The sequence below is a fragment of the Somniosus microcephalus genome, chromosome 12 (genome assembly GCF_052327205.1).
Source record: "Somniosus microcephalus isolate GS21.2 chromosome 12, FLI_Smic_1.0, whole genome shotgun sequence".
In the NCBI taxonomy this organism is placed as follows: Eukaryota; Metazoa; Chordata; class Chondrichthyes; order Squaliformes; family Somniosidae; genus Somniosus; species Somniosus microcephalus.
The window spans coordinates 107995511-108010112 of record NC_140998.1 but is presented as its reverse complement, the minus strand read 5'-3'; the positions used below and the strand labels follow the sequence as shown (position 1 = coordinate 108010112).

The 14602-nt window shown below is 41.7% G+C and overlaps 1 protein-coding gene across 3 annotated transcripts in view; it reads right to left on the bottom strand.

The window, feature by feature from the left end:
• Positions 1 to 14602, bottom strand: part of heatr5a (HEAT repeat containing 5a) — a 122931-nt gene that overhangs the window by 46053 nt on the left and 62276 nt on the right. For 2 of the 3 annotated variants that reach the window (XM_086003399.1, XM_086003401.1), the window contains 3 exons: positions 10055 to 10244; positions 7879 to 8048; positions 7202 to 7228 (listed from right to left, as the gene is read on the bottom strand). In XM_086003399.1, coding sequence (XP_085859525.1) covers positions 7202 to 7228; positions 7879 to 8048; positions 10055 to 10244 — 387 coding nt within the window. The remainder of the gene's footprint in view (positions 1 to 7201; positions 7229 to 7878; positions 8049 to 10054; positions 10245 to 14602) is intronic. The other variant, XM_086003400.1, reaches the window with a different exon arrangement.

Sequence of the window (14602 nt, the reverse complement as noted above, 5' to 3'; positions counted from 1 at the left end):
TTATTTTATCTTGTAAATATTGAATTTAACACAAAATTGAAGAAGAATTTAAAGGTTGGTTGTTTCAGCAGTAGAAAAGGTCATGAGAAAACCTTCAAGCACCAGAAATTATTTGTTGAGTGAGCCCCTTGTTCAGCTTCAATAATAGTGCTCAGGACAGGAGGGAAGAAAAATCAGACACCCTATGCACAAGTAAAACCATATGCAAAACCCGAGAGGAAAATGAAACTGTTGTATGGCTCACTTTTCAACTGCAGGAGGAGGAGGAGCTTTAAAGTCTTGAACACTTGCTGGATACCTGGATCACTACAGGAACAATATGATTCTACTCCTTGGGTTAACATTCCTCATCATAAACAGGGGTATCATTCTTCTCTTTCACAGGTGTACTTGTACATTAAGGGGTGGGGGAAGTGGCAGAGGAGGCAAATTAGCCAAAAAAACAAACAAGCCTTTATAAAACAGTCTGACATCTGTGGAACTGCATCCCAGTAACTTTTGTAAATATACTTTACACTCAGTAGCACCCAATCAATAATTTGTTTTCTAGGGTTGTACAGCTCTGAATCAGTTAGCATGGCATTCCAAAGTACTGCTCCAATTCTAGTGAATGAAGCTATTCTATGATGCACTTAGTCTCTCTCCATAACACGGTTACAGAGTGGCTGAGGAGGGAAGCATATATTTCTCTGAAACTGCTCTGAGAATATTTTCTAACCTATTACAAATATGCTTTGTGTGGGATGATGTGTTACCTCCCTCCACCACCACCAAACAGGAATGGGAAGGGACAGAAAGAATACATCTCCTTAGACTTATCTTCTTTAGTGTAGCACACATCTAATCATTCTCAAGGGACAAAGCAGAATATCAAGGACTGTTATCACAAATTCAGGGGAGCAATCAAGTTTGAGCAGAGTGTACAAAAGTTAAACTTTTGCATTTAACTTGGTGTAAATACATCAAGAGTTATCAAGGAACAATGCTTCGAATTTAAAGGGTAATGATTCCACACAAGGTATAAAGTATTGAAATTTGGTACAAATCCAACAGGGAAGGCAGAGAAAGAACAGCCAAAATAATACTGGAAGAAGTTTCCTTTTTATACCTACTCCAATAGTATTGGAATCTATTACAGTTCAAGTTTGGTGCAAGTTGAGTTGCAGACTTAAGTTAGAGATGACCAGCAACTGTCTACAGATGGACAAAAATTTACTCATCTAACAGATTCACTTCAAATACAGGAAAAGTTCTGATATCCGGCACCGACGCGTTGCCGATATATAAAAACTGTCGGACATGCAAAGTTAACGTTGAAGCATACGGAGATGAAAATCTCCATATTTGACAACAAACACTGTTGCTCAGCAACAGCTTGTAAACACTCGGCCCGTACCTTGGAAGCGTCTCTGAAGCTGTTGCTAAGCTACAAAGACGCTTTCCAGAGCCTGCCTGTTAAAAGAATGCTAGGAGAAGAAAAAAAACCTAACCAAAACGGCTGCTGATTTCTGCCGTTAGAGCGAGGTTTCCGGCCATACAACCTCCGGATAAACCAAAGTTTCCTGTATTGATACAGCACAAAGGAGGCCATTCAGCGCATTGTGCCTGTGCTGGCTCTTCGAAAGAGCTATCCAATTAGTTGCACGCCCCTGCTCTTTCCCCGTAGCACAATCGCTCAATCAGTTTGCTGCAAGTTATCAACCAAACTGTTAAAATATCCCAATCTAAGCTGGATCATCTGGAGCAAAAAATTCAAACATGAGCGAGGCGCTTTGGCAAGAGAAGGGATGGGTGGGGGGGGGGGGGTGGTGAACTATTAAATCTCAATATCAGGTGACAAGTTGACACATGCTACTCCTGCACAACTCCCAGTTGGTTTAAAGGGCAACCACCAGAAAAATTACAATGGGCAACAGAAAACCTTTTCTATTTGCAAAAACTGTAAATTACAACCACTGACAGTGGGCAGAGACAGTTGTTTCTCCAGACTTTTCAACTGAAACAACTGTTGGGCTGAAGAACCTCAATTCTAAAAGGGCATAATGGTGGAGCAGAACACCACTGCTTCAATACACATCTACGCTTTCCAATTCCATCTTCTTGTGCCTATACAATGTGTTTTGACATAGCAGCTTTGCAGAGACCCAAGAGCAGATCTCAAGTCTGACCTCTGGGTAAAGTAATGTAGTGCACATGGTACTTGACTTGTAACCCAGATGTTGGGAGTTTGGATCCCTTCGTGGCATGTTGTGAAGTTAAATTAAATGAATCTGGTAATTTGTAAGTTGGCACCAGGAAAAAATGACCACAAAACCTGCCAGATAGTCATAAAAACCTACCTAGCTCACTAATTTACTTCAAGGAAGGAAGCCTACCAACCCGACCTACAGATGTGACTCTTAATGCAGTTTGGAGTGGCCTGGCAAGCTCTCTTTTTTGCAGTAACAATTACTACTGGAAGGCCAACATTCTCAGAACATCTAGGGATGGGCTTTATATTTTGTGGCCTTGGAAGTGTAGCCCACAATTTAATAAAAAAGACAAAAAAGTGTGCCTTGGAAGGGATGTCAGTAACACAAGTAGGGAGCGAAAGATATGAAATTACCAAGAAAAAGGAAAAGAACCTTAGTCACCAAAGAACTACCCGAGAATCAACGGCTTTCGAATCAGATGTTTTACATCACAGTGGGTTAACCACATTTCAGTAAAGCAGACAAAAAAAAATACACCCCACACAGTGACCTTTTGTTAGAAGCCCCAATCTATTATTAAACCCAGATCCATTCTTCAATGTCAGCTTTTTGACTGCAATTCTCATGACGATGCCAATGCATATGAATTGACTGTGTGTGTATGTTGGGCAGACAAATACTAATACAAATACCATTTAAAGAAGGAGATTTAGGTATCCAAATCAGACAGCCAAACACTGGACCAGATTTTGCTGGAGCTGGGCATCTCATGGCATGCCCAGTTAGTTGGACTTTTTCCCCCTCACCCTTCAGCTCGAAAAAATTTTGCCCTGCAAGTTGCTGGAAGTGCGAGCTGATAATGAGAACAACAGGGCACCTGGGACCTTGCTGATCAATGGGATCACCAGTTGATCTCCTTAACCAATGAGAATTAAGGATTTAGAAAGAAACAGAGGAACGACGGAGAAGTAAATATGGTGAATTAGAGTCAAATCAGGTACATAAAGAGAAATAGAGGGAAAGAAAGATTGGAGTAAGAGTGAGTGAAAAGAGGAAAGAAATTTTTTTATAATTTAAAAATCTTTAACAACAATTTACTACTTGTAGGAATGAGACTCTACTAGAATCTATTAAGGATGGGGTAACAGGGCACTTTATAAAATAATAACAGGATTGGGCAGAGTCAACACGGATTTATGAAAGGGAAATCGTGTTTGACAAATCTATGAGTGTTTTTTTGAGGTTGTAACTAGCAGAATAGATAAGGGGGAAACCAGTGGATGTGGTGCATTTGGATTTTCAGAAGGCATTCGATAAGGTGTCACACAAGAGGTTATTAAACAAAATTAGGGCTCATGGGATTGGGGGGTAATATACTAGCATGGATTGAATTATAGAAAGTTACAGCACGGAAGGAGGCCATTTTGGCCCATCGTGTCCGCGCCGGCCAACAAAGAGCTATCCAGCCTAATCCCACTTCCCAGCTCTTGGTCCGTAGCCCTGCAGGTTACAGCATCCCAAGTGCACATCCAAGTACTTTTTAAATGTGGTTAGGGTTCCTGCCTCTACCACCCTTTCAGGCAGTGAGTTCGAGACCCCCACAAACCCCGGGTGAAGAAATTTCGAGACCCCCACAAACCCCGGGTGAAGAAATTTCCCCTCAAAACCTTCCACCAATTACTTGAAATCTCTGCCCCCTGGTTTTTGACCTCTCTAAGGGAAATAGGTCCTTTCTATCCACTTTATCTATGCCCCTCATAATTCTATACACCGCAATAAGGTCTTCCCTCAGCCTCCTCTGATCCAAGGAAAACAGACCCAGCCTATTCAGTCTTTCCTCATAGCTAAGATTCTCTACTCCCGGCAACATCCTTGTAAATCTCCTCTGTACCCTCTCTAGTGCAATCACAACTTTCCTGTGGTGACCAGAACTGCACACAGTACTCTAGCTGCGGCCTAACTAGTGTGTTATACAGTTGAAGCATAACCACCCACCCTGCTCTTGTATTCTATGCCACGGCTAATGAAGGCAAGCATTCCATATGCCTTCTTAACCACCTTATCTACCTGGCCTGCTACCTTCAGGGATCTGTGGACATGTACTCCAAGGTCCCTTTGTTCCTCTACACTATTCAGTGTCCTACCATTTAATGTGTATTCCCTTTCCTTGTTAGCCCTCCCCAAATGCATTACCTTACACTTCTCCAGATTGAAATCCATTTGCCACTGTTCTGCCCACCTGACCAATTTATTGATATCTTCCTGCAGTCTACAGCTTCCTTCTTCAGATTGAAGGTTGGTTAGCAGACAGAAAACAGAGTAGGAATAAACAGGTCATTTTCAGGTTGGCAGGCTGTAACTAGTGGGGTACTGGAAGGATCAGTGTTTGGGCCTCAGCTATTCACAATCTTCATCAATGATTTGGATGAGGGGACCAAATGTAATATATCCAAGTTTGCTGATGACACAAAGCTGGGAGGGAATGTAAGTTGTGAGGGGGATGCAAGGAGGCTTCATGGGGATATAGACAGGCTAAGTGAGTGGGCAAGAACATGGCAAATGGAGTATAATGTGGAGAAATGTGAAGTTATCCACTTTGGTAGGAAAAATAGAAAAGCAGAGTATTTTTTAAAATGGAGCGAGATTGGGAAATGTTGGTGTTCAGAGGGACCTGGGTGTCCTTGTACATGAATTACAAAGTTTTGTTTTACTGTTAAGTAATTAAATAGTTATGGATTACCCTCAACTGGCAGTACTGTACTTAATCAAGCTACTGTACTTAATCAAGTATCTTCCACTATCCATTAACACAACATTCTGTAGGTGAGTATCCAATTACTGTATACTGCACATTTCTTGATTTTTTAATTTTTGTTTGTTAAAAATAGCCTCGATAGATAACCCTCGCCGTCATCCGGAATTTTTAATCAACCGGCAGCATCCCAGTCCCGGATACCAAAGCGTTTCCTGTATATTAAAAACAGAGTTCAATAGATTTTTGAATATTAAGGGAATCAAGGGATATGGGGATAGTTCAGGAAAGTGAAGATGAGATAGAAGATCAGCTATGATCTTATTGAATGGTGGAGCAGGCTCGAAGGGCCAAATGGCCTAATCCTGCTCCTGCTCCTATTTCTTATGTCCACAGTTGAAATTGTTCCCTTTCGGGACAGGAGAGATTGAGTGGCATTGCAGGAACATAAATCTCTTTAAAAAGGTACTTACGCTGTTAAGTAGCAGCCCTAACTTTCCCCGCAAGTTTAAGTGTCAATTAATGCACAAATGCAGCAATTCCGTGAACCTCACAGGCAGGTTGAGGGCAAGATCCCATTTTCACGAAGGTAAGGGTGGAGCGACGCAAATTGTCCAGCAACTTGTGGCGATTCGCAATTCACAGGGAATCTCTTCCTTGCCACAAGTTGCTGGACGATTTACTTATTAATTACTGCGAGTGCCATTAAACTCGCCATTATTTTGGCTGCAAAATCTGGGTTGATGATCTATAACAATGTAGACACAAACTGCGGCTGTGATGACTATGTTAATATAAACATGTATTCTTAGTCCACTCCTGAAGGTGCTGAATCAGGTACATTCTGTCTTCCAGTAACTAGATTATGAGCGTGTTCTTCGTGCATGAGCAGAGATAATAGAGGGTAATCCACCATGGCATGACAAAACAAAGAAGCCCAATTCAATTTTCACACAACTCTCTCATATGTACTTTCCAGAAGGAATTGCTGGACAGTGATCAACAGTAGGAACTCTGGCTGTTTCTTTTTCTCCCCATTCCAGTTCAGAGGTGCTAAGGTCAACTGTAATGTCCCTATAGCTCTCCCTACTAATTGATTGCAGACCAGATTGATCATGGGACTTGCTGGTCTGTCTTGTGTGGCTCCACATGAGGTAATGAACTTAGCAACTTAGTCACAGGAGAGCAGCAGTCTTTTTTAAATGAAGTGTTTGGTGCAACATGAATAATCAACACGTGCAAATAGTACATGCTTGGCCTAAAATCCATAAAAACTAACTGGATATCCCTATTTGTGTAAAAATATAATGCATATAAATTTGAACAGAATATTGTAACAAGTTGAGAACCTTTGTCATTGTTAGCTCATTGATTATTTTTGAGGTTGCACAGCATAAAGTCTCCAAAGTGTATTAAATATTGGATTCTGCACTGTAACTGAATATTAATGAGTGCTACCATTACAAGTACACCAATTCATTCGTGCGAGAATTTAAGTCAAAACAATTCATTTCAAGTTGCGCAAAAGGTCATTTAGAGCTTGTTTTACGAATACAAAATGAAGTGTGATCTTAACAGCTGAACCAAGATCAAGCTTTGAACACAAAACTAATGGATATGAATTTAGTAGTGCACTCACCTGCAAAGATAAAGAAATTCTGACAATTACTACCAAGCACAAAAGAACAGGCAAATGTTAACAGATAAACTGTAGCCCTGTGGCATTACCTTTAGCATAACTATAACCCTCTGTAAGTTAGTCTGTGGAAACCAGCAGCACAAATTGCATCAGATGACAGTATATAAACCAATTAGTTTCAGGACTCCCAACAAAAAGTTGAAAGAATCTCAAGTGAGGAAAACCTGCAAACAGCTATCAAAATCTCAAATTTTCTGGGGAGCTTCTTGCATGATCAAGCAAATAATAAAAGCCAAACCATTTGCAGTATTAATCTGTGCTGGTTACTGCCATCTTTGCGCAGCCTGTAGATGCAATTGATGCTAGTCAAATAAGGAACGTACATTAGAAAATTAAGTCAAATACAGCTATAGCCAAGGGTTTTTTTTAATCAGTAGGGAGGTTACATCACACAGCTTGTTTGTATTTGTTTTGCATGCCCAGCCAAGTTGTTAGGTTGATTAATAAAGGCAGAGCTAAAAACAAACCAATATAAAAGGTATTCAAACACATCAAACCAAAATTTGTTTTTGGGGGGGGGGGGGGGGGAAAGTGGGTGGAATGAGGGAGACAACCTACCCAAACAGAATTATCCAATAAGATTTCCTGTACAAAAGAACAAATGACAGACCAATCACAACAACACCCTGGTTATGTCAAATTTGTTCAACAAATGAAAAACGATGGTACCAATCATAACATCTCTAGCAACAGCTTGACACTACATAAAGCATTCTGAGTTCTGATTCACTAGCCGTGGTCTGCACAGTCACAAAAAAAATTTCACTGTGCAGAGCCAGATTAAGAATTATTAGTACCCAGGGCCGCTTGACACTCCCTTACAACCCAATCCAATAAAACACAAACGTGGCAAAATGCAAGAAACAGTCCCATATAATTTTTTACACACTGCATTATTAATAAAGTAAATTATATTACAATACAGTACACTTAAATAAAACTGCGCCAGCGGTTGTATGCAGTTCTTCTGCTTTATGGCGAGTTTCATCCGTGGCCCCATATTTGGCTGGTCTCTGTTAATCTGCCCCTGGCACTGTGCATGGTAATCATAACATGCTCCTCAACAATAAATGAAAGCTGTATAGCTGAGGTAACATAAGGCTTAAGTACCAGCAAAGGGTACAACTAAACAATACTTAGATTTATGGATGGCACACTTAAGAAATGCAAGTTGTAGGTACCAAAATTCAAATTTAAATGTAAAAAAAAAATATATATCCATATAATATACTTACACATAGACTGGGGACAAGGCTGGAAAGGTTGACATGACGTGGTGCAAACATGTGTAACTGCTGGAGGCAGGAAATGGCTTGCGCCTGCACAAGACAGTCTGGATTATCCTGCATCACTGCACAGCCAACAAGACAGGACGTTCTTAACATAGGGACAGATGTGCTGTTGCCTAGGAATTAAAGAGATAGATTCTTTTCCAATTTACACCTTTTCTTCAGTAATTATTGGAACATTACTAACTATTAGAACATTACTAATTATTAGTGAGTACTGAATTTCTTAGCTACCCAGTACAGACTGAAAATTCTTATTTTCCAGCACTGACTCATACAGGAAAATATGCCCAGGATCAATTTGTTTTACCAATGTAACGCATAAAAGATGGGGAAAAAAAAATCTAGTCCCCAATTTGCCACTGGAAACATTTTGGAATGAGGTGAATATAGTAGCGTATTTAATTAAAACTTAAATAGCACAGTTAATTCTTTTGTCAAAATCATGACATTTTGTTATGAAAGATAAAAACTAGCATTTTATTACATTTCAGGATGTCACAGAAGGCTTCACATCCAATAAATTACTTTTTGAAGTGTAGTCACTGTTATTCCGTGGGTAAATGCAGCAACCAATTTTCAAATGGCAGGGCCCACAATCAACAAAGGATGAATGACCAGTTCATCTGTTTTTGGTTGGGTTAGCCGAGATAAAAATATTGGCAAAGACCCTGATGTTCTTTGAATAGTGCCATGGCATCTTTCATGTCCACCCATATCCATCAGGCAGATGGGACCTTTGTTTTTATGTCCCAACTAAAGATAGCTTCTCCAATAACACATCACTCCTTCAGTACCACACTCTAGTGTTAGCTTATGTGCTCAAGTCCTGGAGTGGGACTTAAACATAGGCAAGACTGCCAATAATGGAGCCAAGCTGACATTTAACTAATATAACTAAGATTTCCTCCTTAAATATGCAAAATCACATTAAGAAACCAAAGTGAGCCTTGCCAGGAAATACAAAGGGGAGAATCAGCCAAGAATAAAACAAAAGGATGTAAAACTACCTGAAAATAATTTATTCCTTTTTGAAAACAGAAATTAAAAACTAAACAATACATACTGTGCTAAAGTGAGTTAACTCAATAAAGTTCAGCCTTTTTCCCCAACACTTCTGTTTTGTGCTTGTGGCAAAAAAGTGGTTTCCATAAGCAGACCGAGCCTTCTTTAGACCAAAACTTGAGCCGTTCTGTGCATCACGTCTGGGAATAGCATGCTCAGGATCAACAATGACCCCATAATGCTTGTATCCAACAGTGGAAGTCACTTAGGATGCTCAGTGCGTTTGCCGGACTCCTTCGAAAGGCAGTAAATACCAAACTGTCAGACTAAAACGAATAGATTTATTTACAGGTTGAATAATACACAATAAGATGCTTAATAGTAAAACAGAATCAGTCCACAAGAGATTAAAACACATTTATTATGATGTATTTCTTGCACTGTTTGATAAGCATCAGGTCTTCTAGCTGGGACAGCAATGTATAGACCATCACAATGCAATACTGTACATGGAGTGTGAAAATTTCCAGTGCATCAACAGAGTTTGCATTCTCTACCCAGAGCAAAAAACACCAGAGATTTTGACAGTACTTAACAATCCAAAGGTCTCTGAAGTCAAGATTGTCTCATCAATCCTGACTAAAGACACAATGATCGGGGATACCGCACATCATGCTGATGACCAGGTGCTCCCTGTTCTCAGGGCCTCTCATACCTGCTAAATGCCTTGCAACTAAATCCAAATCCCTGTACCTTGACTATTTTCCAGTTCAAATCAACCTATCTGAGGTCTTGTAGACATCTTGTCTTCTAACCTCCATTTTGCAATTTACAAAGACAAAACAGCCTTTGCTTTACCTCAATACGTTTAAAAATTGTATGAAATAGACACAGAAATTCTATTTCCACACAAACACTTATCCATTGAAAATATACATCCCTTTATAAGGAGGGGAAAAATATGAAAATAAAATAGATCAATTTAATAAATACTATTGTATGTAAATTTTAGGCATTTATCATGCAATGGGAAGTAAACTTCCAATATTTTTGAGCATTCGCATTATAATGATAATAAAAAGGACTGTTTAATTTATAACTGCTGGGAATATGTTACCTTGCAATTCTGGCCCCAATGTGGTGATAAGTGCATTCAAACAACGACCCAAACTTTGATGAACTTCAGCATGAGCAGGAGGCACAGTCAACAGTAGCAGCAAGACGAGAGACAGGCTTGGTTCCACATGGACATTATACATTGGACCACTGGAATCTATTAACAATGACAAGGAGTGTAGCGCCCAGGTCTACAAATGAAGACAAGAGTATTTATAAATATCTATCCTGGATATTTGAATGATACTTCTTTTTAATGTAATACCTGCATGCATGCAGTAATAAATTGATACAGTCAGCAACATTGGTTAAGAAAGATTTTGCTGACAAAGCTGCTTTATAAACAAATCACATTTACACCAAAAATAAACCAACAAAAAGGTAATGGATTGAGCTTCTTAGATTAGGCTGGCAAATCAATGTACATTATTAATCGTTTCTGACACCATCATGCAGGGAATATTCATTTGTACAACAATTCAGTGCTACTACATATTGCATCTATAGAATTCTCTTGCATAAAATATTTTAGGGAATTCATTTTTATTTCCCTCTAATCTTCCTAGATCTCATTGGGTTTTGCATGGACTACCAAGTGACTGTCAACATTGATGGAAGGTACATAACAATGGCCAAGTGATGGCACTTCAATTTTTTGTTCTCTCTGACCTCCAAACACGGTGGCATAGTGGTTAGCACTGTTGCCTCACAGCGCCAGGGACCCGGGTTCAAATCCAGCCTCGGGTGACTGTCTGTGTGGAGTTTGCACATTCTCCCCGTGTTTGCGTAGGTTTTCTCCGGGTGCTCCGGTTTCCTCCCACAGTCCAAAAATGTGCGGGTTAGGTTGATTGGCCATGATAAAAATTGACCCTTAGTGTTAGGGGGGATTAAATACGTGGGGTTACGGGGATAGGGCTTGGGTGGGATGGCTGTCGGTGTAGGGACCGGGTGCTAGGGTTTGGATGATCAGCCATGATCTCGTTGAATGGCGGAGCAGGCTCGAAGGGCCGAATGGCTCCTATCTTCTATGTTTCTATGTTTACCTCAAGGCAACTGAGACTGGGACCTCAAAGTGAGGGATTGAAGCTTTATCCAACTTAAATTATAACTTTTACCTTTAACATAGTTCCTCAAATAGTAAATTATTTTCATGAATTCATTACTTTATAATGTGAAAGAGTAGCTCAATGCCTCAAGTAGTGAAGCACGTAAATTCCCAACCAAGTTTGAGAACCGGAGTTGGCAGTTAAAACTCAGTTAATTTCATCAATTCTTGCTGGACCACTGAATGGAGCACCAACTGAAGGCAAGGTGCTTTGTCCTTGGCAGTGGTGCAGCAAGAAAAATCTGTTGAGCTAGCTTAGACTACTGGAACCCAGCCTTCTTCCTGCTGGCCTACCGATCGACACGAATGCCAAACATCCTGCAATTCCACAAAGATTGAGGATAAGTGAAGTTGAAAAACAAGAAAAAAAGGAACTTAAGTTACTCCAATTAATGATCCATGCTACATAAAGAAATAAAATTAAGTCTATGCTTTTGGATCGAAGTCAAATGATCCTATCTGGTAAACACAGGTTTATCGAATATATATCTAGCCTGGCATTGCTTAGAGTTTAGATACCTTACTCTACTATGTCAAATCAGACAAGTACGCTTAACTCACAATATTGAACATTCATGCACGCAAGTTAATTTTACAACATTTTACTGCTGTACTTTGCAGAAAAACAACAACAACTTGTATTTATATAGCATCTTTAACATAGTAAAATGTTGCTAGACGCTTCACAGGAATATTAGAAGACAAAAAATTGGACACCCAAGCCACATAAGCAGAAATTAGGGCAGGTGACCAAAAGCTTGGTCAAAGAGGTTGGTTTTAAGGAGCATCTTAAAGGAGGAAAGAGAGGTAGAGAGGTGGAGACAGGGAATTCCAGAGCTTAGGGCCTAGGCAACACAAGGCATGGCCACCAATGGTTGAGCGATTATAATCAGGGATGCTCAAGAGGGCAAAATTAGAGCGCAGATATCTCAGGGGGGATTGTGGGGCTGGAGGGGATTACAGAGATGGGGGCATGAGGCCATGGAGGGATTTGAAAACAAGGATAAGAATTTTGAAATTGAGGCGTTGCTTAACTGGAAGCCAATGTAGGTCAGCAAGCACATGGGTGATGGGTGAACAGGACTTGGTGCAAGTTAGGACATGGGCAGCTGAGTTTTGGATCACCTCAAGTTTACGTAGGGTAGAATGTGGGAGGCCAGCCAGGAGTGCATTGGAATAGTCAAGTCTAGAGGTAACAAAAGCATGGATGAGGGTTTCAGCAGCGGATGAGCTGGGGTAAAGGTGGAGATGGACGATGTAATGGAAGTGGGAATAGGCGGTCTTAGTTATGCTGCGGACATGTGGTCGGAAGCTCATTTCAGGGTCAAATATGACACCAAGGTTGCGAACAGTGTGGTTCAGCCTCAGACAAATGTTAGAGAGAGGGATGGAGTCAGTGGCTAGGGAACGCAGTTTGTGGTGGGGACCGAAAACAATGGCTTCGGTCTTCCCAATGTTTAATTGGAGAAAATTTCTGCTCATCCAGAACTGGATGTCGGACAAGCAGTCTGACAATTTAGAGACCGTGGAGAGGTTGAGCGAAGCGGTAGCGAGGTAGAGCTGGGTGTCATCAGCGTACATGTGGAAACGGACGCTGTGTTTTCGGATGATGTCGTCAAAGGACAATATGTAGATGAGAAACAGGAGGGGGCCAAAGATAGATCCTTGGGGTACACCAAGAGGTAACAATGCTGGAGCGGGAAGTGAAGCCATTGCAGGTGATTCTCTGGCTACGATTAGATAAGACAGGAATGGAACCAGGCGAGTGCAGTTCCACCCAGCTGGATGACAGTAGAGAGGCGTTGGAGAAGGATGGAGTGGTTAACCGTGTCAAAGGCTGCAGACAAGTCAAGAAGGATGAGGAGGGATAAGTTTCCCTTTGTCAGTCACAAAGGATGTCATTTGTGACTTTGATGAGCGCCGTTTCGATACTGTGGCAAGGGTGGAAACCTGATTGGAGGGATTCAAATATGGAATTGCAGGAAAGATGGGCCCTGATTTGGGAGGCGACAACACATTCAAAGACTTTTCAGAAGAAAGGGAGGTTGGAGATGGGGCGGTAGTTTGCAAGGACAGAAGGGGTCAAGGGTTGGTTTTTTGAGGAGAGGGATAATGACGGCAGATTTGAGGGAGAGGAGGACAGTACTGGAGGAGAGAGAACCGTTAACAATGTCAGCTAACATGGGAGCCAGAAAAGGAACTTGGATGGTCAGCAGTTTGTTAGGAATAGGGTCGAGGGAGCAGGAAGTGGGACGCATGGACAAGTTGAGTGCAGAGAGGTCATGAGGGGAGATCAGAGAGAAACTGGAGACAGATGTGAGTTCAGGGTTAGGGCAGGGGGGGAAACCTTAGAGGAAGTTTGGCCCAGTGGGCTAGGGGAAGGAAGGGAAGTGGCAGAGACAAAGAAGTCCATGAGCTCCTCACACTTGTCGGTGAGGGTGGAGGAGACTGGGGAGAGGGGTTTAAGAAGGCTGTTAGCAGTGGAGAATAGAAGCCGGGGTTTATCTTTTCAGAATGATTCTGGAATAGTGAACGATTTTGGCAGATGAGAGCAGGACCCGATAGTGCTTTATGTGGTCCAGCCAGATCTGGCGGTGAATGGCTAAACCAGTTGTCCGCCATATCCGTTCAAGTCTGCATCCCTTGGACTTAAGGGAGCGAAGAGAAGTGTCGTACCAGGGGTAATGGCCAGGGTGAGAGAGAGTAATTGTTTTAATAGAGACAAGGGCATCAAAGGTGGTGGCAAGGGTGTGGTTGAGCAGATCGATAGCTGCAGAAATGTCATGGTGAATGGCGGGCCAATGGCTGGACAGTTGGGATTTCATAAGTGCAGTTGTGAGAGTTTTTTTTTTCCCCAGAGTGTGGACACAGAAGGAAGTAGGGTTGGGGTGGGGGGGGGCGGTGGTGGAAGGGGATGTGGGTGGAGAGCGATACGAGGAAGTGGTCAGAGATGGCCTTATCTGCAATTGAAACGATGGGAGTAGCGAGGCCACAAGAGATGGCAAGGTCGAAGGGGTGGCCATGAATATGGGTTGGGGTGTTTACATGGAGGCAGAGATTAAGGGAGGATAGGAGGCTGGTGAACTCAGAGGAGAGAGAGTATGATGAATTGAGATTGGAGGTTGAAATCACCGAGGATGAGAAGTCGCTCAGTGCAGAGGCTGAGGGAGGAAAGCAGTGAAGATATCTCGGAAATAAATTTTTTATGATACTTGGGTGGGCGGTAGAGAATGAGAATTTTAAATGAGAGGTGAGAGGGGTGGAATAAGGTGAGGTGCTCAAAGGAGGAGAAAGTGCCAGAGGAGTAGGGAGACAGACCAAGGTGTGATTTGGTAATGAGAGCCACACCACCACCACAGCAGTCTGAGAGGGGCAAGTGGTGGAAGGTATAGCCAGGCGAGGAGGCTTCAATTAAGGGTAAGGTGTCATCACCCCTCAACCAAG